The 27421-nt window shown below is 33.2% G+C and overlaps 1 protein-coding gene across 4 annotated transcripts in view; it reads left to right on the forward strand.

Moving 5' to 3' along the window:
* LOC149910686 (pseudouridylate synthase RPUSD2-like) overlaps positions 1 to 27421 on the forward strand; it is a 335797-nt gene that overhangs the window by 307400 nt on the left and 976 nt on the right. For 3 of the 4 annotated variants that reach the window (XM_090115981.1, XM_090115993.1, XM_090115989.1), the window contains 10 exons: positions 2616 to 2702; positions 12180 to 12267; positions 13524 to 13746; positions 14582 to 14669; positions 20455 to 20563; positions 21921 to 22032; positions 24169 to 24368; positions 26057 to 26254; positions 26614 to 26712; positions 27074 to 27171. In XM_090115981.1, the coding sequence (XP_089972107.1) occupies positions 2616 to 2702; positions 12180 to 12267; positions 13524 to 13746; positions 14582 to 14669; positions 20455 to 20563; positions 21921 to 22032; positions 24169 to 24368; positions 26057 to 26254; positions 26614 to 26712; positions 27074 to 27171 (1302 nt within the window). The remainder of the gene's footprint in view (positions 1 to 2615; positions 2703 to 12179; positions 12268 to 13523; positions 13747 to 14581; positions 14670 to 20454; positions 20564 to 21920; positions 22033 to 24168; positions 24369 to 26056; positions 26255 to 26613; positions 26713 to 27073; positions 27172 to 27421) is intronic. The other variant, XM_090115988.1, reaches the window with a different exon arrangement.

Raw genomic sequence — 27421 nt, forward strand, 5'->3', positions numbered from 1 at the left:
AGCTGTGGGCGGAAAGCTACTTCTTAATATAGTTACACCCACGTTACGTCCTGTTGTTTTACTTTTATAAAGTATCTAGCAAAACACGTAATGTAAATATTAGAAATTAGAACATATACGTCGCCTAAGCACGCCCCTTTTATGTTTTTTTCTCTCCATAAGAACATTCCTGATCCTTAACAAAAACGTTTAAAAAATTTTGCCGAATTGGTCGCGCCGTTCTCGAGTTTAATTCTTAGCAACATATTTGGCGAACCAGGTTTATTATATACATATTTGTACATATAACAAAGTGAACCCTTAATAATACTTTTAAATACTTGGCCAGTATATTCGCCAGTAGATATATACCAGTATTATTTTATAGTTAATTTTATTTCCTTGAAAATACAATTCAATTCTCGCGTTCGTGCTATTCCTCCGTGGCATTATCAAACCGTGGAGCTTGTCTTCACTAAATCAACAATGATTTTATGTTTTCATCATAGATCGCAAGTTGGATTTACATCGAGAGAATCCTACGATTACGAAACTGAATACCGTGCCAAATACAATTGAAAACGTATATTTAATGGATAGATTTGAGAAAATTTCGGATAACAAATGAATAATAAAGTCAAATACTGTTTACACTTATTTCTAAAGAAAATATAATAATCTGATTGGAAGGGTAGGTTTTGAGTTTATCAATTACAACTTCAAACAATCAAAATCTCTACAGATTAATCTAAATATCATTGTAATAAAAAATTTTATTCCAATGATAAATTACAGAGCAACACAACCCCAGAGACCTCATAAAACCACAGAGTAATATCACACATTTTCTTTATCATCCGTTTTATACATTATTGCGTTTTCATCATACAATCCAATGTTTATCTCACTGAGTGGAACGATTTGAGACCATGGCCGCCGAGCCCGACGCGCACGCAAAAGATTATTGAGGTATGAATACAGGAATGTATCTCGGGATTTGCCCCCTTAAGGTAGAGGTTATGATACGAGCGATTAGCGGAGCGGATTTGTGAAACATCTGTCTTAAATCTCTCTCTAATTTATTATGTTAAATATGCAGTTGTAGCTGGTACGCGGACGCAGTAGTTTAAATTGCGGCGTATCCTTAGTGTAGTATATTTTTTGGAAGAACGTAAAATATAAAGATTGGAATTCGTCAAACAGTTTGAATTAATCTCCCTACACATTCTACATCCAATACACTTACCTATTGTCGTTTATTTATATGGTTAATGCAATATTATTTGTAAAGAATATTTAGTAAGTAAACTCTAAAATTATGAGCCAATCAACTTTGAAATAACAAAAACAGCCATATTCATTACAGCAAATTTGGATTATCAAACTCTAATTGCTTTACTATAAACCCGCTATAATCACCGCTTGTCGCGTCGCTCATACCAAGATTGTGGCCTCAGAGCCATCATCCCCCTCGCAATAAATGCCGTTCTATATTAATGCAGTAGCTCAGGTGAAACGGTCTAATGAAATATCTCGGATTTATTTCAATAATTTTGTTATTATAACGACGCGGGAATTTCGGTACGCGCTTTACAGAATATTATTTATTAACGATTGTTTGGGATAACATGAGTAGATTTAAAAATAATTGGTCTAAAGGAAAATAACACTTACCACATAAGATTAACCTTATCTACATTTAAAAACTGCTTTTGTAGAAGTATATACCTAAGGATAATTATACCAATTTGTTAACGTTATGAGCTGCGGAGAAACAAACAAATATCCGTACATTCATACGCAGTCTTATTTGTATTGAGTTCCGAAATAAACCATAATTTTATCATTGTTTACAAGGAATATAAACCATTAGTACATTAGTAGTGGTATTTTCATTTATACCATTAGTAACACAGACATGACATTAATACAAAATTCGTATCCAACTCCTAAATATATAGAGTTATTTATCAAGAAACTCTCTTGAGTCAAGTTACTAGATCTGGAGTAAAATGTAATGCTTTCCAGTCAAATCTTATAAGAATAAAAGTTCCCGAGAAATTGTATTACGGTACACGGTGGAAATCCCAACAGATCACTGGTCTAGTGCTGGATGTTCGCGTTATTTTTCTATATTTTCCGCGAGTTTTATGGCTCCTTTGTACAATGTTATTTGCAGCGTATCCAGAATGTTAAATTTGTACGGTATTTTTATGCAAACGTGAGCTTAGTGTATTGTAGGTTTGTATTTTGGGAATAAATATACTCTTAGGAAAGTGTGTTGAATGAAACGTTGTTATATCTTGTCTTTCTAGCAAGATCCTATAATATAACCTAACTTCCTATAAAAGGATGGAATACACACTGTAAGGGAACATATTTTCATACTTAAATAGAGCTTTTTTCCTAGTATGTTATTAACAAACTACCAAAATAAGTCAAAAAAGCAAAAACCATACATTGTCAACGTTGAGCGATTTACACATGTTCAATTACATTGCTCCCTCTGTACTTATAAATAATATCGCCGTTATGTAACAAGCAAGCAAAACAAGCAATCGATGCCGACGATTAACCACGGTACAACTAACTGGAACGATTTCCTGGATCTAATCACGTACATTTCTTTGTTACAGGGCGAAAAGGACAATGGCAAGAATTGTATTCTCTCCTGCGAGAAGCGGAAAGCCGATGACACTGACATTAATAAGGACTTGAAGAAGGTAAGGCTTTTTTCGTTTTTATTATAGTTATAGTATGACATAGATTTAGCTGTGTAGGCAATTATAAGAACATATTTCTGGTAGATATTGCTATAGGTGGTAGGACATCTTTTGTGCCATATGATGTCGCGTATTGAGAACTATATAGACTCGGTGGTCGATGATATGATTGAAATAAATAATCTTTTTACTTGTACAAGAAGATCGAAAGATTATCTCAACGATCGAACTGTTGAACACATTAGTTGAAAAAGCTCAATAAAGATTTTATCCATATTTGTATATAAAATGTATGCGATGATCCTTTGTGTCGTAAAAGTAGAAAATTGTAAGTAATATAACAATACTTTTATTCAACATTGAACCTGTGAATTAAACTAGTAACCACTGCCCATAGCATGCTATCGTGTGCTATTCCACTAAAGATGATGATAAAGCCGATTGCTTATGCATTCATTGCGCAGAGCGTGTGGGCCGCGATAAGCCGATACCGCATAAACGAGTGTAATGGAGACGTTCTGTCGGTACTCACCGTGCGAATAGTGGAGCGATTCGAAATGCGATGTACGGTCGGCAAAAATTACATTGAAAATGCTATAAAAATGTATGGCCATTGAAAAATTACATGAGTAGTCGTGATCGGTCTTGGAAATTTGCTAGCATAATATATAAGTAAATAGTAAATAAATACATGACAAACTATTTATAAAACTGTGAAGTTTCGTTTCCTCCTTTTTCTTTACCATAAAATAAATTTTACTGAAAGGCATACGTAGATAATGACTTGAAATAACAAATACAGCAAGTGGTGAAGTAAGGAACCAAGAATTTTGTTTTCGTTGTAAATTATTTATAAGGAATATACTTACTTTTACGGTTGCAAAGTAACTAGTACATTAGCAACCCTTTCTCATTTTCAAATGTTATTTTTCAATAAATTTATTCTGAGCAGCTCTAAAGCTTTGTAAAAATACGAAATTGCTTCAAGTACCAATTTGGTTGCGACTTCACAACATTTTAATGCACTTGAGAATTTTCCAGCTCCATAGTATTATTGTAAGTACGGAAATTATGTTGAGTAATAAAGTAGCGTTAGCAAAACAACCGCTGTTCAAAAAGTATGAGAAATAAAAAATAAAATAACAGAATTAGAATAGTCTTGCATGACAATAGCTAGAGACGATGTATGAATTTATATATAAATGTCTATAGACATAACATTTGCAAAAACACGCAACTATTAGTGTCTCATTTTAGATTCGATTCTTTATTGGCGCGAATATTACGAGCCATTAACAACACTGCGTACTCCTCAATAGTTTCTGTCACGCCACATTGTATTGTCCGATCGTAAATAAACTTTAAGTGGATAGGGATTGGGTCGAAATTTAAATAGCAAAGAAAAAGTGTAGGAGGGACTTTAAAGGACTCTAATGTTAGATACGTTTGAGATTTAATTAAGAGTAAGGGATTATTAACATGAAACATCTATGGGTACTGTTTTAAATACGAAATGCCGTTTTAAAATAGGCTTTTAAATGAAAATCCTAGGTTTTAAAGAATTAAATTTGTTTTAAATCTAGGTCGAATTTTCATCAGGAAAATTATCACATTGCCCAGTAGCTGGCCAAGACTGAAGATGTGATCGTTAATATTATAAAGAACTTTAATAAAACTAAAAATAATTGTATTTTGAAATTATTCGTAAGAAATGATAGCAATATTTTCTATTCCAGGTCTCACTTCTGATTCCTTTGTTCTTATTGATTACTTTTTAACTTGCTCCGACTTTATTTGTATCGTAAATCTTTCTGAATGAGACGTAGGGTTGGCATATTAATAAATAATTTGTAAAAACATTAAAGATATAAAAAATAAAAATATTAAATGTATAGCGTATTAAACGTACCTACCTTTTTAAACATTTTAAAGGTTTATCATCGTATACTACAAAATATTTAGTTTTCATTCTTTAACCGATTTCTTCAGTTATTTTTGTATTATAGTTCTGTCGTTCTACAATTTAATATATAGACCAGTTATCCGATAAAATATTGTTTTCTCGGTTGGCAGCCCTAAGCCGGCACGGGTAGACATGTCAAACTTTCGCCTCACATTCAGCGGCAAGATGCCAAAAGTGATTCTTTTGGTTGGCAGCCAATACATCGAATTGTACTCGCATACCTTATGTTTCGTAATAAACTATTATCTTATAATGACTGGGTATAAACAGAATTGTTAAAATGACGAGGGGCGATTGTTTTAGTTGATTATTTATTGGATAATGTTAATTTTCTGCTAACTGCAGTGAATTTAATTTCGCAGTACATACCGTTTGAGACGCGTCTATACAGTGAATTTGGCCGGGGTAAATTTGTGTCATACTATTTCTACACTGCTTTTAATCCATTATTCCGCAACGCCGTACAAAAATCATGGAGACAAGGTGAAAAAATCTCTACCTGTACTTTCGAATTCTCATCACTCAGCTTACAAGTGATTTTATACTCTTATATCGTTCTAGATAGGTCACCTGGTGGTTCAAATGACCCATAATTTTTTCAACATGGGCCTGTAGTCTAATAATTATATAGACACATTATAATTACAAAGTCGCACTGTTAATGCCCACCATTTATTTTGGTAGCATTTAAAACCTATAAACTGTTCACAAATAGCGCTTTAACCCCGCAAATTATACGAGAAAGCGTCAAAAAAGTGATTCAATTAAATTACGTCGTTCCCATTCAACCATTTCGGGGTCACTTTATTTTCATTATCAAACGCGGAGTTTCTTAAATTTACGAGACGTATTCTGCTCTCATTTGAATAGAGCTTTGAAGATGTCAGTTGTTAATAAATATTGATAATTATAAATTAAAAAGTATATACTTCAGGACATATGCTATTCATGGAGGTTCTCTTATTTTTGTACATAATAGTGTAAAATGCAAAGAACGAACTGACATTGTTAGTCTTTCTGTAGAACGGACCATTGAACTGTCCTGTGTTGAACTGGAGCGTTACATTATTGTTTGCGTTTATAGACCCCCTTCCAGTGACTATAATATGTTTGAGACAGTCATGGAAGAAATATTAAAGCGTTTAAGTAGGAGTAAAAAAAAAGTTATAGTATGTGGTGATTTTAATATTGATATACTTTTACAAACACAAACGGCAACACGAATTGTTAATTTGTTTCAGTCATTTAATCTGTATAAACTTTTTAATGAACCCACACGAATTACACCTACTTCTGCAACCTGTATTGATAATATATACTGCGACTGCATCTGTTTAGAGAAAAATATTCTCAATACACTCACTTCGGATCACTGTGGCCAGAAAGTAGTTTTTGAATGGGATTGCTTACCTGAATTTAAAAGAATTAATGTTAGGCCTATAACTAAAAAAGGCATTAATAAATTTAGAGATAATATTAATAAAAACCTGCCCGTACTGAATGATCAATCCTGTCATAATAATCCTTGTGAAATGTTTAAAAATCTTTTTAATTTAGTTCATAATGAATTTGAAAAAATATTTAAAGTTAAATCTTTAAATATTACCAAGGATTTACCATTTAGTAAATGGGCGACACCTAGCATACATAGGTGTAGGATCGTTCTTTATGAGTTATATGGTATGAAGCAATATAATAAAGACCCATCTTTTCTTAGATATGTTAGAAATTACTCAAAAACTTTTAAAATTGTTTGTTTTACTGCGAAGCGTTTGTATATCAGAGATAAAATACGCGACTCGGATAATAAAGTTAAAACAGTTTGGTCTATTATTAATGGTGAAATGGGTAAAAGCAAATCAAGTAATACCATAAAACTTGTACATAATGGCATGGTTATTGACAAAAATGCTGATGTTGCGCTTGCTTTTGAAGATTTCTTTAGTAGTGTCCCTGCTAGCATTACTAATAATTTAAACTCGTCTTCAGTACTTGCAGAGACCTTTTTGAGGGACCATGTTGCGGGGTGCAGTACATTATTTCAATTGCGTCACGTAACTGCTAATGATATTGTTACAGCATTTAAGACACTTAATTTAAAAAACACTTGTGATCTTTGGGGAATGTCCGTAAATTTAGTTAATAATATAATAGAAAATATTGCAAACAATTTAGCTTTCATATTTAATAAGTGTTGTGACTATGGTACATTTCCTAATTTACTAAAGCTTAGTAAAGTTATACCTCTATTTAAGAAAGGCGATCAAGAAGACTGTAACAACTATAGACCTATCTCGATTTTACCAACATTAAGTAAGGTATTCGAAAAGTTAATATTAAACCAATTGACTAGTCACTTTGCTTCTAATAATTTGCTGCACACCAAACAGTTTGGTTTCACAAAGGGGCGCTCAACCACAGATGCTGGAGTTGCACTACTAACACATATATATAAGGCATGGGAAAACTCAAAAAATGCTTTGGGGATATTTTGTGACCTCTCCAAGGCATTTGACTGCGTTGAACATTGTACATTATTGCGTAAACTTAATCACTATGGGATTAAAGGACAAGCTCAGAACCTCATAGCCTCATACCTGCATGATAGGATACAAACTGTAGTTGTTAATGGAGAACGTTCTAGCGGTGCGTCAATTAACATTGGTGTTCCACAAGGATCTATTTTAGGACCCTTCTTGTTCTTGGTATATATCAATGATCTACCTTATTATTTACAGGATAGGTGTGAAATAGTTATGTTTGCAGATGATACCTCATTAATATTCAATGTGGATAGGCATGACCCAAATGTTGACGAAGTGAACAGTACTCTTTTACACATATCCGACTGGTTTACTGCTAATAATTTATTATTAAATGCCAAAAAAACAACTTGTGTTGAATTTTTACTACCTAACGTTAAAAAGTTGAGCAGAAATATTACCTTGAACGGGGAGGTATTACACCCTACAGAATCGACTGTATTTCTTGGGTTAACATTGGACGAGAAACTACAGTGGGGAGCCCATGTCAACACCGCTGCAGGTAAGCTCAGTTCAGCAGCATATGCAGTCCGAAAGGTAAGGCATCTCACCGATGAAGATACAGCTAGATTGGTTTATTTCAGCTACTTTCATAGTATTATGTCCTATGGAATTCTACTATGGGGCAGGGCAGCAGATATAGAAACTATATTTATCTTACAGAAAAGAGCCATTCGCTCTATATATAATTTACGTGCTCGGGACTCACTAAGAGATCTCTTTAAGAATACTGGTATCCTTACTGTACCATCACAGTATATATTTAATAATATTTTGCATGTACACAAAAATGCCGACGTACACACAAGAGTAGGAGATAGACACTGTTATGGCACAAGGAACAGAAATAGAATTGAAATGCCATTTTTCCGATTAGCTAAAGTTAAAAATTCATTTATGGGTCAAGGCATACGCTTTTACAATAGAATTCCTCATAATATTAAAGAGTTTGGTAGTGCTAAATTTAAAACTTATGTAAAAAATATATTAGTTCAGAGAGCCTATTATAGCATTAAGGAATATATGGAAGATGAAAATCCATGGAGGGTTGTCGCGTAAGAACCACAGGACAGTTCTTTGGCATATTATGATATATTATGTAGTTAGATTTAAGTTACAGATTATGTAATATTGACAATATGATTTTAAAAGAGCAACTATGGAGTTTCTTGCCGGTTCTTCTCCATAGATACTGCTTTCCGAATCGGTGGTAAATGTTAAAAATACTTATGTAATGACGATTCGAAAGTGCTACTAAAAGTAGTCTAATTGAATAAATAAATGTTTGAGTTTGAGTTTGAGTTTGATGTAGGGGAATAAGAATTCGGGTGGAAGGTATTTGTAAGGATTTGTACCTATGTGCCCTTGGAATTTTATCTAGCTATGTTTTACTGGCGTGTTTCTTTGATGTTTTTGATGTTAGATGGCGATGACAAGGCGATGACAAGGCCTTTGTCTAGTATAGATGAAGCTTAGATTACAAAATAAAAGACAGATGGAGCGTTGCCGAACTAAACCGAATAATTTATCGTCATTTCCATAAAGCTATGTGTGCTGTCATTTCGCCGTTGCACTGTACGTACACGGTGCTTCTGTGTGCGTGTTATGTTACCAGATAATGAAAAATTTCCCAAATTTTTACCCGACTACGGAAGAAAGAGGGTTATGTTTTTCGAGTGTAGGTATGTATGTATAATATTTCTTTGACACGCCCTGCAGTATAAACTGTTGGATCGATTTTGAGTTGTGACTTGTGAGGTGTCATTGCAATCATCTGAATTATGAAGGTAGCTGTGGTGGTAGTGACGTAGGCTACATAAATTATTAGCAGTCATGTTTTAATTTTTATTTTAATATAAATTCGGGTTTTTGATATTGTTTTATAATATTGTAAAAATTATTTTATCACCTATCTAGCTAGTATCTACTAAAGTTATCTATACATGGACAAAATAATTTTATTCAATTTTTATTAAATAAATTACATTAAATTTATTAAATAAATTACATTAAATTTATTAAATAAATTACATTAAAAAAAGTTTTTATTTTTCAAAACATATGAATGCGAATAGCGGTAGTTTTTAGTCGAGAATGCTGGACATTTTATTTTCATCATATTATCCATCATGTGTTCACATGAATTAAATCGCAAGCGAAAACGACGCTTTTTATAAAAGTAACAAAAAAATGTATAATGCTTTTTAAAATAATCTAATAATGACCATGAACTTTTATTGCACTATACAAATAATCACATTCACGATCGAAAAATCCAACAGCACTACCCCGAATATCTTTTAACCATTTTACCCCTAAAAATGGCAAATTCATTTTCAAAATACTGGCAGCATACGTTGAAGTTTTGAATTCCTTCGTATTTGTAAAATTATTATTTGTATACAAAATTAAATAAGCCAAATAATCTACAGAAAATCTGTAAAACGATGTTTTATCTTTTTGTTTGTTTTCGGGAACAAGTTTTACAGCGTTTTAATATCACAAGACAGCATTTTTTTACTAAAATATCAAACCCCTTTTGACGTATTGCATGACACTAGAATCGCTATAGCACTAGCGGAGGAACGTATTCGTTTTTGATTTCGTATTTTCTTTGACAAGGTCGATGAATGATTGACATGCTCCATCTGTATTTTATTTTGTAATCTAAGAGATGAAGTATTTCAAAAAATTAATAGGTATTTAAAATCTGTGTTGTTACATGATACATTTTGCCGTTCAAACACTAGGTCTTATGAAACTAGGTGAAGCCTGTAGTATTATATTGAAATTTGAAACCGAACAAATAAGAAATTTATTCACACATGTATATTAGAAATATATAATAATAAACACCTACACACAAGATACATGGTGTAGGTACCTATCAGACAAAATATTTGAGTATTTTTTTATTTTTATTTTATGAGCATTTGTACCAACCAACTATTTGCAAAAAAAAATAATTATTCACAATGAAAAGGGCCGTGATTTAAACAAACGACATTTAAGACAATGCACCTTTTCGTACAATTTACAAAAAACACCCCTCATACAATCGTACATAACACACAATTTCACTTAAAGCTGTCCCCCAACCGAAAAGATTAATTCTTATGGTGCATTTACATCTAACGAACATAGAGCTGGAGCATTCTTTCGTGATCTTTTAGTGTAAACGAAAACTCATACCTATTCAGTATTAGAACATTGCATATAATTTTTTCGAACGCTCTAAGAACAACGAAAGAATGCTCTACGCCTGTTTACACTTAAAGTAATGAAATAGTGGGGTTAGAATGAGCATTCGCTCGTTTGATCTAAATGCACCGTTAAGCGCGTGACACACGGTGAAGATACTATAATATTTTATCTTAAGATACTGTTATATTTTATATTACAGTATCTTAACGCATCCGGTATCAGCGTTCGGACCATCATTTTTCTTTTTGTCATTGCGTACTAAGACTCCTGTAGAACCGCCATCCTGTTACAAATGACCCACAAAATTTCGCGTCATTTGTAACAGGATGGCGGTTCTACAGGGGTCTTAGTACGCAATGACAAAAAGAAAAATGATGGTCCGAACGCTGATACCGGATACCTTAAGATACTGTTATATAAAACTAGCGGTCCGCCCCGGCTTCGCCCGTGGTACCTACATATGAAAAATAGATGTTGGCCGATTCTCAGACTTACCCGATATGCACAGAAAATTTCATGAGAATCGGTCCACCCGTTTCGGAGGAGTATGCAGACTAACATTGTGACACGAGAATTTTATATATAAGAAGATATAACAGTATCTTAAGATAAAATATTATAGTATCTTCACCGTGTGTCACGCGCTTTACCCGATAAATATAAACAAACATTTTAACCGCACGCGTCAAACCTTACATCACAATGAGTAATAAGCACATAACAACGCGTAGATTGTGTCGTTTTTAAAACTTTTCTCATCTCGCTCCAGCGAAGTTTTTATACGCGTTTTCTCGACAATACGGCCGATGTAACGTCGATTCAATATTCTATACTTTCCCCTTTTGGAGTTCGGGACGCGTGTGAAAATGGAATTGTTTGTGCTTTGTACAATTGAGTGTTATTTTAGAAGGATGTTTTATGTATGTAGATACTAGATATGTGTACTTAATAGTGTAAAGCTTCATAAAAATTATCATATTAATAGCAAGTTATCATAGCTTAATATTTAATAATAATTACCATATGAATTGCACGTCGGTAAAAAGTAACTCGTGCGTTTCACTTTTGTAGACGAACAACCAAGTTTCAAACGGAATTTTATCTAGTAGTCATAAAGTAGACGGAATTCAGCAAGTTACTAAGGATCCTTATAAAATAATATAGTCCTTATCATAATAGCTTAAGACTATGTCCAAAATCAACTCCTTATTTTAGCACTGAACCCATCAATTATTTTAGCACGAAAATGTACGGAACCTTCCATTAAAAATCTCGTACGCGCTTGGCAGATGTTTTTCCTTGTGATAATACAGCAGATGATACTTTTGAATTAAAGCTTTGTTGTTGATTTTATAGGTTTTTTTCTTTATGAATATTATGTGCGATGTTTGTATGGACATGTTGTTACATTACAGGTTATGTACTGTATTTTTTCTGAGGGTGAAAGCTGAAATAAGCGATGTATAATTATCATTAAATTGTTATACACACATATTTATATCCAGATAAAATGTGAATATAGGAGGAGTGTTATAAATATGGACGCTATTTTTTATCATCTTAATATATATAAATCTCATGTCACAATGTTTGTCCTCAATGGACTCCTAAACCACTTAACCGATTATAATAAAATTCGCACACCATGTGCAGTTCGATCCAACTTGAGAGATAGGATAGTTTAAACATGTAGGTACCACGGGCGAAGCCGGGGCGGACGGCTAGTTTCTTATATAAATAAGTTCTTATATTTGTCATTTGTTACAGGCTAAGCTAGAGACAAAGGCGCTAAAAGCCAAAAGACCGGGATTCACGGACGACAGGTACAACGAAACTTCGTACTACATTGAGAACGGTAAGGAATTTTACTAAATTATATTATGTAAAATTTTATTCCTAAGAATTATTTAAATATGTTTGTTAATACATGCTCATTTTTTCCGAAGAAATCATAAATTAAGACCAAATCATGTAATAGTGTAGAAAGACCAACCACGTATCCAAAAACACATGAAATAATATTTGGAATGTATAAATAACAGATTTGAAAGCTTGTATAAAAAAGCTTCTTTCTTGCTTATACTTTTTTCAATATTTTTTATTTAGTTTGCCTCTCTACTATATTGGTTTAGTTAGGAGTAAAAACAATTCAATTAGATTTTCAACAGATCTTGCCTTTTAATCCAGTAATTTTAGCCGATTCATTTCTATTATATAGAATAGATCAAAAATGTAGAGCAGCTGTATATTTCACTAGCTAGTATTGTAATATTAAAGCAATGTCATCTAATATCGTTTAATTTACGATGCACCTTGTTCTACACATAAAGCGTAGAATCAGAAATGTAAAAGCGAATTAAGCGTAAAATATGGTCCTTACCTTTGGACGGATGCCAGATCCACCTGCGAATGGCAGACAGCATTACATAGTGTTTGGTTTTCACGAACTTTACATTTTCTAAATGCACTTCTTTAGTTTGCTAGTTTACGCTGTCGTCCTGGTAGTAAACATATTAAATGAAAGAACGTAAATCAAGGAACTACAGTTTCTGAAGGTATTGATAGAACCGACATACTACTCATAGGTTGACCTTTGTATAAAACTATTTATAGCAATAACCTTCAAGGTGCATTAATTTGAATACGTTCAATTTACATAACCCAGAACACAATAGGCATCCAATAAAATATAGTACACTTAACAAAAAGTAACAAATTGGATTATAATTCTTGCGGAGTCATGTTAACGAGGCGGGATTTTTCAATTTCTTGAAACCCACTACCACTAAATGGAGGCCTAATCAATCTTGAGGCGAATCATCTTACTGCATTGCTGTAGTTTAACAGGTATAGTTAAATTGCAGCCTTGGAAAGTTTTTGTGCTAACGAGCCATCAATGCGGCAAAAATTTCAATATTGTTATACATTTTTGTGTCATGCATCATTATATTGTTATTATTTAGTTTTAAGGACAACTTTCTTATCATTATATATTTTATATTCATTTATACATTGCAGAGATCAAAATATTATTGATTGTATGTATTTAAACTTTGAACCACCACGAGCGTAACGCATCGCAAATCTGAGTGTAAAATCCTAAAATTGCAGGACTCAGGAAAGTGTACCCCTACTACTTCACATTCACCACTTTCACGAAAGGGAGATGGGTCGGCGAGAAGATTCTAGATGTGTTCGCCCGAGAGTTCAGGGCGCACCCCGCCGCCGAGTACGAAAGGTGCATCAGAGCTGGCACCCTCACGGTCAACTACGAAAGAGTCGACCCAGACTATAGGCTCAAACACAACGACCTACTCGCTAACGTCGTCCATAGGTACTTAATCTATTTCAAAATCATCCTTAATGATAGCGATGCCAAAATCTGTAGATAGCTTACGATATATAGTACGTCATCTGGCACTACACTGAGATCAAAACATGAACGAACATGACACTTGTCTTATAGCTCCGTGAACAGATCCTCTGCTACTCCATCCTTAACTTCTCTCTCTTTACTCACACGGGAACGATGGACCGGTGGATTTGGAACGTAGAACGTTTACTAACCTTGCCTGAAAGAATTTATAAGTTGAATTACCACCATTATTTCGGTCAGTTCGATTATCTGTAAATATTTTGTCAATATACAGTATGGACATTAAAAGCACTGGATTAGCATGTGAGTGCACTATGCTTGGGCAAGCAAACAAGTCATCATGAGATGTTTATTTTTGTTGACATCCTATGACTGCGCCCATGTCTTTAGCTGTGTTTATGTCTGGTTTTATCTTATCTCTTCACTGCAAAAGTACGGAGGACTCTGAGCCACTTTAAAGTTTTTCATTTAACACTGTTAATTTTAGACTTTAATGTTTGTCACTGAATGTGTTTAAAATTTTTCATTTATTTCTTACTTTTGTGAATTATTTCTTAAATTATTAACGAAACCTAGGTAAGTAATAAAACAGTACATTTAGCGTATAATTCAAATTAATCACAACACTGTCCAACTTGTTCACCTACCTTATTACTTACAATTAATATATCTTTATGATTAGATAATCAAATATCTTCCGAATCTTGCCCATCTATATCTAACAGCTCAGAGTCTTATACGAGTTTGGTACCCCGGCTCCGCTCAGCCTTGCCTGACGTGTGTATCGTTGCAGGCACGAAGTTCCTGTGACCAGCCAACCGATCACCCTCGTTCATATCGACGAGGACATAGTGGTTGTCAACAAACCAGCCTCTATTCCCGTAAGTGGCAAATGAGACGGCCATATTTGTATGCTTCTTTTCATAGTCTTCATTATCCTTTGCATGCGCTAGTTTAAGTTCCAAGGTTGGTATATTTGTTGGTATATGGTGATGGTAAAGCAGAGGTGAGTACGTAGTTAGTCTATGTTGTTCGGCTTTTATTGTTTTGTAAATAAAGGCATTATCGTTTGCGAAGCTCGTAGTATCCATGTTTAAACATATTCCTTTAAGGTGAACGAGACAGTTTTTTTATAGAAACAATTAAAATTATTTAAAGGATAACGTTGTATTTTAAAACATTGATTTTAATGATCGTGTTTCATAATTCTATAGGCAAGGCGACACAAAATACCGTGTAAAAGTCGCACCGTGATTTCATATTCTCGAAACTTCGATAGCATTTCTGTCGCGTCAAACTTACAAAAAGGGTCATTATACAAATTATTTGAACATTACCGAGCATGAATTGCGTTCAAAGCATAAGTTGCGGTTAAAATCCGCTTTCGCTACAAAGTCCTTTGACGGGATGTAAAACGGTCCCTTGAGTTTAACAAGAAATATTCCGTGATGGAGTGCCTTTAATAATACCGTCATGTCACTTCGTATCGAGTTTTAGTACAGCTTTATTGTAGTCTGAGTTCATGCTGATAGTAGGTATGTGAGTTGTAACAAGGGCTCGATAAAATGTGCTATACTTTGATATCAACGAAAGCTATAGATAAATATTCAATATGTGATTCGTTGAATATAATGGAGAACGTTGTCTATTGTAATATCGTAATACTACCTGTAATGCACAGCTCTTACAAATAACACCTAAATACACTTTTTCTGATGATAAATTTTATTTGAAATCTTTTTTGATATGACCACTTACGAGATAAATGAATTTGTGTCCAAGAAAGTGTGCTACAATAAAGATTAGTAACGCTATTTTTATCACAGTAGATTGATCAATATCTAAAAATGTACAATTTTACATTAGCCATTTCATACAAAACAAATCGTCCGACGTTATTCACAATAAAGATATGCAACTAATGCGATAATCAAAATGAGAAATGCGCCAATGATCCGTAGCAAATTAATAATTAAAAAACGAACATTCTTTTATAAAGAAGACATTGCGCGATGCTCTATATTGCTGTGAAATAAAATATATTCCCTCGGGCGAAAATAATAAGTTGCGGACAATATTGGTGCTTTCGATTTGCTTATCGGTCGCCGCGGGCATCAAATAAATTAGTGTAATCAACAAACGCATAATGATGTAAAAATCGGTATAGTAGGAGTCGGACTCGCGACGTTTAGGGTTCCGTACAAACATTTTAATGAGCAATTGTAAATCAAATATGTATATACACGGCGCTGAGTCGTCTTTTGTTTGAACTTGGCTTGACACGCTGCCGCGTGTGTCGTTTCGTCACCTAATTTATGACCGTGCTAACCATTGCTCAACCTAGTTTTTTATTATTTGTTGATATAGCGGCAACAGAAATATGTCATCTCTGAAAATTTTGAGTGATAGTCTCACAGTTCATATAAGACACAGCCTGGAAATTACAGACGGACGGACAGACAGGCAGTGAAGTCTCAGTTCCGTTTTTATTTTGTTTCCGTTTTGACATTTGATTACGGAACCCTAAAAAGCAAAGAAGTCAAGTCATGTAGATGTCTCAGTTGTTTATTATTACGCGTTCATTTGTGCGATTTTTATTTGCGACGGGCCGCAGTCGTAACTAATGCGGTGGTGGCTGAGTTATTAATCAAGAGATTGTACACTGTATGTTTACAATACAATGGACGAATCGTATTGGGTAGTTTTTGTCGGACATTCCGTGGTGCGTTGTGTATGAAATGGAACGATAGAATTTGTGATGTTTTTTTATTTTGTTACAGTTATGTTAATATTGTTATGATATTATTAAAGAGCGTCTAACGATTATTTCGATGCAGTTTCTCAATTAGATACCTACTGAGCTTTTTCAATACTTTTGTCGTAATGGAGTAGCTTGATAAAGAGAGGTGGGAACAATAATCAATCCGAAGCCAATCATTGAAAAATAAATCTATTTTGATTTAACTATTCGAGATTTTAAATAATTAATTCATCAGAAAATAATTGTGTTCAAACAATTCATTGACTCCGACGGTTAATATTGATGGCAAAGAAAAATATGGATACCTCATTATTATATGAAAACACATCACTACATAGTATAAATTATAAAACAAAGTCGCTTTCTCTGTCCCTATGTCCCTATGTATGCTTAAATCTTTAAAACTACGCAACGAATTTTGATGCGGTTTTTTTTATTATATAGAGTAATTCAAGAGGAAGGTTTTAGTATATACTATTATATATTTATTAAGACAAAGCGGGCGAAGCCGCGGGCGGAAAGCTAGTTGCATAATAAAATGTTTCCAATATAAAGTCTTATAAAATTAATATACATAAGGTGTGTTAAATATTCTAGAAGGTTCCAATATCAGTACGTATATTAATGAGAGATTGTTCTCACTTCTCAGTGATTCTAGAGAACCAAACCTATTGATATTATTGTTAATATGTATTTCGGGGAAGCTTATTGTGATATATGAGGTATATTGATCGGTAATTATTATTGTTATTACTCGAGATTGGAATATCTATTGTAAGTGTAATAAAGCATTCCTTTCGCATATTGTGAATAGAACAAAGCTTTGTACCAAATACTATGTTAAACAAATTCATAAAGATATCAAATCTGTACTAAAAAAGACTAGGAGTTTTATTTTGAACATTTTTTGTCTCCACGGTGAATTTACAAATTGAAACTCAATTCAAAGTTAAACTAACTATTTTTCTAAAGCGACGGTGATTAATTTTAATTGTATAATGCAACTTTATATGAAAATTTAAAGAAACTTAACATAATTTTTATTTACAACGTATAACATCGGATTTAAAAATCGCTGCTTGTGGATAAATATATAGCTCATTAAAAATCTCTCAATTACATTAGTAATTCAATTTTAAAGTAAATTATTATACTATACAAATGTTATTGACACATTTTCGTAACGAGATTGCGGTTTTTATATCTCAAGTAATTTTCTATAAACTTTTTATTCAGTTTACGTTTAGGTAATAAACCGCGATTTAGTACCGTTAAAAATTACTCACGTCCTACTTTAAAATGCGCTCAATAAATCAGAACTAACACCTTTATGTGATGAACACATAGGGCTTCTCTGTGGATTACACTTGTACGCCACACCTCTGCATGTGTGCGTGACTACATACGAAAACGGATATAATCGTGTATTGCAATTCAATTATGTGTAATTTAATTAAGGTGTACATCACCAATTTGTACTAATTTATGTCTACGTAATATGTATAATTTACATGTTAAAACAACTTCATGAAAATGTCGTAAATCTGGTATAATATGAAGATTATATGCAATAAAAATACATTTTAAACCCTCAAATTGTTTAAGGCACCTTGACCTGACTTCGGTAATTGAACAATAAAACGAATTCTGTAATTATTGAAATACATTTTATGAATTGGATGAATAAATTCCAAATTGTTATTTAATTTTAGAATTGGTTCTTTTACTGATTAGTAATTCGTTACAATATTCTGCACCTTTGCGTATAATAAATAATATCCTTAATTACCTTCATGATTGACAATAGATTGGAGTTATGTTTTTATTTCCTACTTTGCACTATCTCAACCTGCTTAAATAAACAACGAATTTACCTTTATTTACTTTTTCCACACAATTAACGTTTTAACCTTTAGTTTCCACTATTTCCGTTCCGTTCATGATCTTTTGTTCAAAAATATTTATTCTTTTTCCAAATTTCAGCAAAAGCACACAAAATACTCAACTAAAAATTATTTTAAAAGCAATTCCTTAAAATTTACTATACAGGCAACATTTTAAAATTGAAATAATAAAATAACTTTGTTAGCTATACTATTTTCGAAATACACATAAAAAGGCCTCTCTTTGAACGAAGAGTGCAAAGTAAACGATTTCTCAACTCATCATATTCATGTAGGTATTTAGTGCAATGCACATTCATGTATGCACTTTGAATTATTCAAGAGTTGTATGAAGTTTGGCACGAATATCACCATTATTGTAGACACTTACACATATATAATATAAAACACAAAACGCTATGCGAAACGACAATTTTGGCATATACTTATACATCAGTAGTACCTACCTACTTCTTGTTCTAACGTATTTATTGTCAAATGTTAAATAGCAATGTAAATAAATGTCAGAGATGTGTGACGCAATAATCAATAACAAATAAGGGGTAAAACACATCTCTCGCGAATAAAACAGAGAAATTGTCGACACGACATTTGGTCGTCACACGATATCGGGTCACGACAAAATGTCGTGTCGTCCAGATGTGTTTTGGCTCTGACCACTGTTATTTTGTGATGGGCCAGGCACGAGACGCCAGTGCTAGCTTGTCCCTTGCGCATCATATACGCCGATGAGGACCTCCTCGTCCTAGATAAGCCGTGCTCGCTACCGGTGAGTCGCTTGTACCAGCCCTCGGAGAGGCTAGCATGTTCTTTGCATGCTCTTTGAGTGCAAACTCCTTTGCGTCTTTTGAAGTATTTTGAAGAAAAAAAGACCGTGCGGTTCGCGCCAAAAGAAATGTCGGTACTTACTAGGTAGGTTTGGGTGTACGGGCCCATGAGATTGTCAACAAGTGTTACATATTATTTGCGTTAAACTACGTTTTTACCTGAATGACACGATTGTTTCAATATGTAACACTTTCATTGAGGAGTTCGGTCAATAGCTGAGACGGTAATACCACCTACAAGTGGATATCGAAATGTTTATTTTTTACAGGTTTGTATTGCTTTAACATAATTTTCTCTCCACACGCAATTTTTATTTACTTTTTCAAAAAGAACTCGTAAATTTATATCAATAGATATAGTTCTATCGTTTTGTCTATTTTCAGGACACCATATTTGTTAGCAGTTTTATATAGCACTGGACACCCTGAATTAATTTCACACCCTTCTTACAAACGTTTTCCTTACGAACCGTTGACTTATTCATTCTAAGAAAGTGACGTCAAAATTCAACGATCCGTAAGCAAGAAGAATCATTATAGCAACGGAGCATAAAGCTCTACTTCTTGACATTTTATCATAACAATCACGTAAAGAACATTAAAGTTTTTGTCGAACAAACTGCTGGAGAGAAATTTATGTTTTACATCGAAACTCGCAACTAACTGAAATAAGAATATTTCGTATAACCCCAGCTTTTAGTGCTTCGCTTACACGTCACTAGCTTGTGTTAACTCGCACTGTTTAATTATTAAAAATTTATTTAAAAATGACACTGATTTTAATTTTATTTCCTAAGTTAAGTATTTTGGTTGGTAGCGTTGTGTGCTGTGAGAATTAGATGTTTCTCTAAGAGTTTATTATCATTCTTTATTAGATTAGAATTTTAGATGCGAAATCATAGAAAATGACTTTTTATATTTAAATCGAACTACTGTCGTTATTTTCTAAAAATATTTAAACCGAAAATTCACTATAATTCCTACAATTAGTCACATTTTAATAATACGAAATGATTCCTATTACTTAAAAATAATTCATAATTTTGTGATCTAGTTAATTATTTCAAAGCAGGGACATAAAAACCGTCTAAATTCACCTATCAAATGGTACATCTTAACACATCACACGCACACAACGCAAATTCTAACAAATAAATAACAATTGAACACACAGGTGCATCCATGCGGCCGATACCGTCACAACACGGTGGTGTTCATACTTGCCAAGGAGTACAACTTGAAGAACCTGAGGACCATTCATAGACTGGACAGGTTGACGTCAGGTAAATATATACAGCTAATGTTAGTGGTGATATAGAACTGAAGTTTGCTTGGTTAGTTGAATTATGTGAGTGAAATATAGTATGCAATAAAGATTGAAAGTATGTTGGTTTAATTAATTGAAAAGATCTTACATAAATATTGATTTGCATGCGGACGAAGTTAATTGTAATAAGACTGATAGGGACAAGAATAGGGACAATAATATACTGATAGACTAATAGGTGTGGGTAAAATATACTATGTAAAAAAGTAAGCTCCATAGTATGTGCATGTAGGACAATAAGTATTAGAATACAACCAGTAGAGAAATATTTATGTAAATTAGTTATATTCAGAAATTAATTGTGGCTTTTGTTGAAGGATGATGGATGATAGAGCCTATATATTATTATATAATCGATATTATCGTATCAAAAATCGAATATAGCATAAAACAATAAATTATATCAAAGAAACTATATAAGATAAAGCGATCAAGATAATTCGCTAGAAATTTACACGCTTCAAAAGTATAGATACTTATCTCGTAAAAATGATTTCTAACACTCGCGATTTCCCTTTTAAATGTGAACTCTTCATCTGTTAGTATTCACGGTGGGTTCGCTATGATCCTTTAAAAGCCTTTGAGTGAGTTGATCTCTCAGTACCCTGGTAATGGACGAACGGCTTAGGAAATCTTTGCCTAACGTTCTATTTTTGTCCGCTTAAATATCAATGTTATTTTCAGCTACTTTGAAATGTTTACGTTTGTGAAAGGGGTTTACTTTATCAAGTATTTCAAGTTGAGGTCGCGACTTTTCAAGATTCTTTACTAGTTGAATTAGGATGCTTTTAATATTAAATTTGCGAGATGAATTTTAAATTTCTCTCAACTCTTAATACAATAAACGTGGTCTTTGAAAGTCTGATTTTCATTTAAGCTCATTGATTTGTAAACAGCAATTGAATATTGAACGATAAAAACCCTAACGAAATAGCGCCGAAACTAATTTAAATGTATTAGTTTTCGATTGAATTCTAAATTATATTTATTCCAAATGTTCATAAGTCCTGCAGCCAATTAATTTTTTAAACTTTATCTATTTCGTGAACTTCATTGAACTGTGAAAGTGTCCTTGTGCAAATAAATATTAATTGTTAAACTTGTTGTCATTTTACACAACATATTTACAAAATATGTTAAGTTTTTTTTTTAATATATAAAACAAATTATCAATGCGAGAGCATATTATAGGCTGTACTATCTATGCAATACTTTTGTTGCAATGTCTTTCCTAGACTTGGTAAGGTAGGTAGATACCAATACTACAGTATTTTTCTGAATTCTGCATGACATGGTTTAAATCACTTTATCAGGTCTCCTGTTATTCGGGAGAAGTCCAAAGAAGGCGAGACAGATGGAACACCAGATCAGGAACCGACAAGTGCAGAAGGAATACGTTTGCAGGGTAGATGGGGAATTCCCTGAGTAAGTATTTATTTTGTTTCTAATCTTTGTTATTATTTATTATTTAGGTTAACCCTATATTTAACCTTTAAGCAAAAAAAATTGTCTTTTCACTTTTCTATTCTAGCATCAGAATTATAAGTGCTTTCGTTTGAATAGAAGCATAGGGTTTCAGTAAACTTTATCCAGCTTAGATAATTTTGGGATTTCCTTTAGCGTAATATTATTTGTAATTCTTTGTAGAAGACTCCTTTATCAAGACATTCATAAACTTACCTACCTATAGAATGTCCCATCCCTATTTCGCGTGACCGTTTGGCACCACTTCAATGGTTACAATGTGGTATACAATGTGGACAGGATATAATTTGAGGGCTTTGCCGCTGTCCGACGCTGTCACGTAAGATTTAATGCGTGACCATTACGTGATTACATATTGTCTCGCCGTGACACGCCCTAATATTAATTGTACTGGAGATATTTAACGCTTGCGGTTGGAGGGATTCGCGTGACAGATTAGTTTGTGGTATATCGCGAGGAAATTTGAGACGTTGGGAGTAATGTGTTTTGAGCTACGGACGGGTAATTAGAAATTTCAATAGGCTTTCACGCGATGCTTAAATAAGCACAGTTATGCAATTCGAGCATACCTTCCTATTGTAAAGTAAATACTACTTTACTAACTATTATAAATCACGCTTCCCATAGAAGTTGTAGCAAGTTTTGTTCCATACAATAAATAATATCTTATTAATTCTAACTTCACGTTAACTGTCAATCAATCCAATTTTCTTTTGTTACATGGTTTAATAAACCTATCTTTTCATATTAAACTTTACCATCCTCCTTTTTTATTACCTTCATTATATTATCCATATATTTAAATATCCCTGTTACCTTATTACGCATCTAGTCAATTGTAATCAGAACACCAGTAACAATTTGCCAGCTAGTTTATACTCACATCTGAAAACACAATTTATCTAATTACACAGTCGTCCCATTAAGTGATTACACATTGTCTTAACATGAATGTTAATTGCGCTAAGATATTCATTTGCGGCATCTAATCGATTAGCAATGAACCGTGTTGATTGCGTGGCTCTTGTGCGCTTCGTAATTGTAGATGTGTCTATTTGTAATGATATGTTCAATCGTTTCTTTTAAATGCTTCAACTCATAGTCGCGTGGTACGGCGATAAAAAATAGGTATTATCTCTAGAACTATCTAGAACCTATTTACATTAGATTTAGAATCTATCTAGGTCATATTACATTCAGTTCTGGTCAGCAGTTTCTGTGTTAATTAGTCACAATGAACAAAATATTTGTGCTCACGAAATTTCGCCTATTACAAGTTACAACACAATAATATGGAAAAAGAAACAAAAGAGAGAGACAAAAACTTTATACTATAGGTAATTATATAGAAAGTGATAGAACTTGTAAACTATCAGAATTTATTTTTAATTTCATTCTAAAACAGTTTCAACGGGTATTTTCATTTTTCTTGCATTGTCATCATCCAATACTATTTGACATTAGAATTTCAAGCTTGTAGCTCCCCGGGAATTTAGTCCGATATTGATTTCTAAAACGCTCCGACCGATGAAAAAATGAGCTAACAATTTTTTAGCGAAATGTCTGGAACTCACAATGAAAAACAGTCTAGTTGAAAACAAATAATAAATGGTTTTCACAATATTTTGTTGAAAAATTTTTACTTATTCTTTTTTATGAGTAAAGACGCAAGCACTAATTTTATTAGACTAATCAAAACTTCCAAAATAAACCCTTATCTGATAAAAAATCAGTATTTGTATTTTACTAGCTTCCGAACAAAGGTCCTCTCGCGCGCTATGAAAACATTTCAAGCACCCTTTATGTAAATCCATTTATGTACCAAATTTGATCGGATTCGATCCTTTGTCCTCATTAAAATAACATTCAAAAGCACAGCGTGCTACCTTTCGCATGTGACGCTTCGATGCTCCTCGCGAATATTTTTTTTTATTTGATTTTGAATAAGATTTTAATGAGGACATTATCGATAATATTTTGACTACGAAAAATGCTCGGCTCAGCAATATCAGAATTATTCAATAGACGTTGCCATAGCAACCACCTCCAACTCAATCCTAATGATACCCAAATCAGCAGTGAGGAGATCGAGTGCACGGAGCCTATAGAAGTAGTCAGCTACAAGATTGGGGTCTGCAAGGTGTCCCCCAAGGGCAAGGACTGTTCTACCGTGTTCAAGCGGCTCGGCTACAACACTCGTACGAACACCAGTGTTGTACTGTGTAAGCCGAAGACTGGAAGGATGCATCAGATCAGAGTACACTTGCAGTATTTAGGTAAGTTTTATTGCAAGAACTAAAGTAAAAATTTTATTGGACAATTTTGTAGCTTAGTACACTCAACAGTTATATTTACGTACAATAAAGTGCACATCTCTATTTGCACAAAAAAATTCCATCACTCAAATACAAAGAAAATCTTTTTAATTCTTTACGAATTACGATAACAAACCTTTGCCCAAAAAAATAAAACTATATACGTTTTTAAAAACCCATAAAGCATTTATAGGTCAATATTAAAAATAATGTGGCCGTAATATTCTTTAATAAAACATAATAAACTGTTCCCTTTATACGCCGTTAGCAGTGTATAAGCAATCCACTTACTTTGATATTACGCTCAGGGAGACTAGAGTAATCCCCTTTGCCAAGGATTCCAAGGTTATTTTTAACATAAGCCTCTAAAACTTCTGGCAAACTAACCGCAACGTTGCAAAATCATATCCACTAAAAAAAACTCTTTTCGCATGCAATCATGGAGTTGGCGAAAAGTTTCTACTTTCGTGTTGCCAATTTTCATTTCCAGCGCTTGTTAAAATTTATTTTTTAATTTTAACCACTACTCCACACAATGGGTCCACCACTCGTCTCGCTCGATGTTTTTTTAATTCAACAATACCTGTTTTCGCTAGTTCCGTATTATGAAAATGAGTGGCTCGTGAAATTTTAGGCAATTCCCCGTGTTGTTTTGAACGAATGCTCCACGAATTATATTCGGATTAATGACAGAACGTTGCTCGTTCTAAAAATATGCGGTCTTTACAAATACGTGAGTTAACTATTTCATTTATCTAAATACATGGAAAAAACACAGCCTTTGCCTTTTAAATTTATTCAAATCCAAGGTAAACGCAATTAGAAACACATTTACGTTATCTTTTGACATCCACTATTTATCTATTTAAGGTTTACTTTAGGAATTTCTCTCTGCGAAATACTTAGACCTAAATGAACTCACGTATCAGCTATTTTGTTAGGTCGTCTCAAATTTATATGATCTCTATTAAACATTTTCAATTTAAACATTAATAACTATTTCTCCACGATTTAATTAAGAATTAAGTTACATACTCTGTTGACATCAAGTATGTCCGTATATACCGTCCGAATATCTATTATTTCCATAGTAAGTATATCTATACTAATTTTATAAAGCTGAAGAGTTTGTTTGTTTGTTTGTTTGTTTGTTTGAATGCACTAATCTCGAGAACTACTGATCCGATTTGAAAAATTCTTTCGGTGTTAGATAGCCCATTTATCGAGGAAGGTTATAGGCTATATTTCATCACGCTACGGGCAACAGGAGTGGAGCCACGGGGGTGAAACCGCGCGGAGCAGCTAGTTTACAATAATTGTTAAATATCTAAAGTTAATTAAAAATTTTATTAAATACACTTATACCTACCATACCACGTACATTATAGATTTATTATTATAGCTGCACAAATAATATTTCAAAATAGTCACATGAAACTTACAAATACGTATCCTTTGCATTACACAACTATAACTACAGCAACTATGAGTTTCTTGCCGGTCCTTCTCCATAGATACTGCTTTCCGAATCGGTGGTAAATAAAAAATGTTATGATGATTCAAAAAAGCTTTTATGAGGAGTCTAATTGAATAAATAAATGTTTGAGTTTATAGATTTACAAAATGTTCTAACATCTCGAATTGTACAGGTTATCCCGTAGTAAACGATCCCCTCTACAACCACCCCGTATTCGGTCCACTGCGAGGCAAGGGTGGAGACACGGGTGGAAAATCTGATGAGGAGCTGGTTAGAGACCTGATCGCGATACACAATGCTGAGAATTGGCTTGGAGTGGACGCGGGGGATGATGATATGCTGTTCTCGAAACCGGCTGCTGATGATAAGGGTGAGATAGATGATATTATGATGATGGGCATCAAATGGTGTAGAGTAGGACAAACAAATATGTTAATGTAGAAATGTATGAAGTCAATAATTTTTATGATCGATGAGTTTTTCTCGAATAAGGTGTTGAAAGAGACTAATAGTGATGTAACTCTCAGTACAAACATTATTCACCTTTTTGTGAACTAAAATAGTATACCACATTTAAGCAGATGCACAATACAATAGAACATAGTATCTGAGAGCATTTTCAATCCATCTTAATACTCTTTTTATTATTTATATTTCAATATCAACCATATTTTTTAAATATATTTTGTGATTTTTGCATGATTTTTATCATTAATCATATTGTTACAGTTGGTGAAGACGAATGTGACACGGGACCAGCGTCACGAGAGTCATCTCCGAGATTAGAGTCTCCAGCGCCCGGTTTGACGCCAGCTACTGTTATGACACGTAAGTTTTTTATGAATCATTATTATTAATTAATGGCGTATGTATTTGATCTAGTAAAAATCCTGTTATTGAATGTATTCATTCAAAAATAATTATTCTAAATATGCTTATGTATAAAATATCCATATCGTATTCAATTTATTTACAATGTTCAACAATAATAACCTAAGTTCTTAAAACGATCAAAATATAGAAAGTATATATTTATTAATGTTTCTGGTACCATTATACATAAATATTGCTACTACTTCTATTTTAAGTTTTCTCTTTATTCATTGACTGTCACTACAGTATGACTTATCAATTGAATGATGAAAACCTTATATTTGTATTTATTTGAATAATGTGTGTATTACTGTAGCGACGCTAGCAAGTCCGTCGAGCGGTGCGGAGGCGGACGCGTGCGCGCACTCGCCCGCCGCCTCGCCTAACAGCAACGAGGACTCCAATGATGCTAAGGTATCTATAAGTCTTATATTTTATGTCACTGGTACATATTTTATCAGTCTTTTATTTAGTAGTTTGGATATTCTTTGTTAATGTTTTTAATCGGTCGTAAAATTGTTTGATATTATTTTATTTCATATTATTTTGATGTGATTAAATATTCACTTCATTTGAAATCTACTTTCATCTATACAACTTGTGAATGTTATATTAAATCTTGCCAACATTACGAGTATTTAATAAATTTAGCTGATACATATTT

This window comes from Colias eurytheme, chromosome 2, assembly GCF_061535395.1.
Source record: "Colias eurytheme isolate Ceu_HAF_F1 chromosome 2, ilColEury1 Martin Lab GWU primary, whole genome shotgun sequence".
NCBI classification, from domain to species: domain Eukaryota; kingdom Metazoa; phylum Arthropoda; class Insecta; order Lepidoptera; family Pieridae; genus Colias; species Colias eurytheme.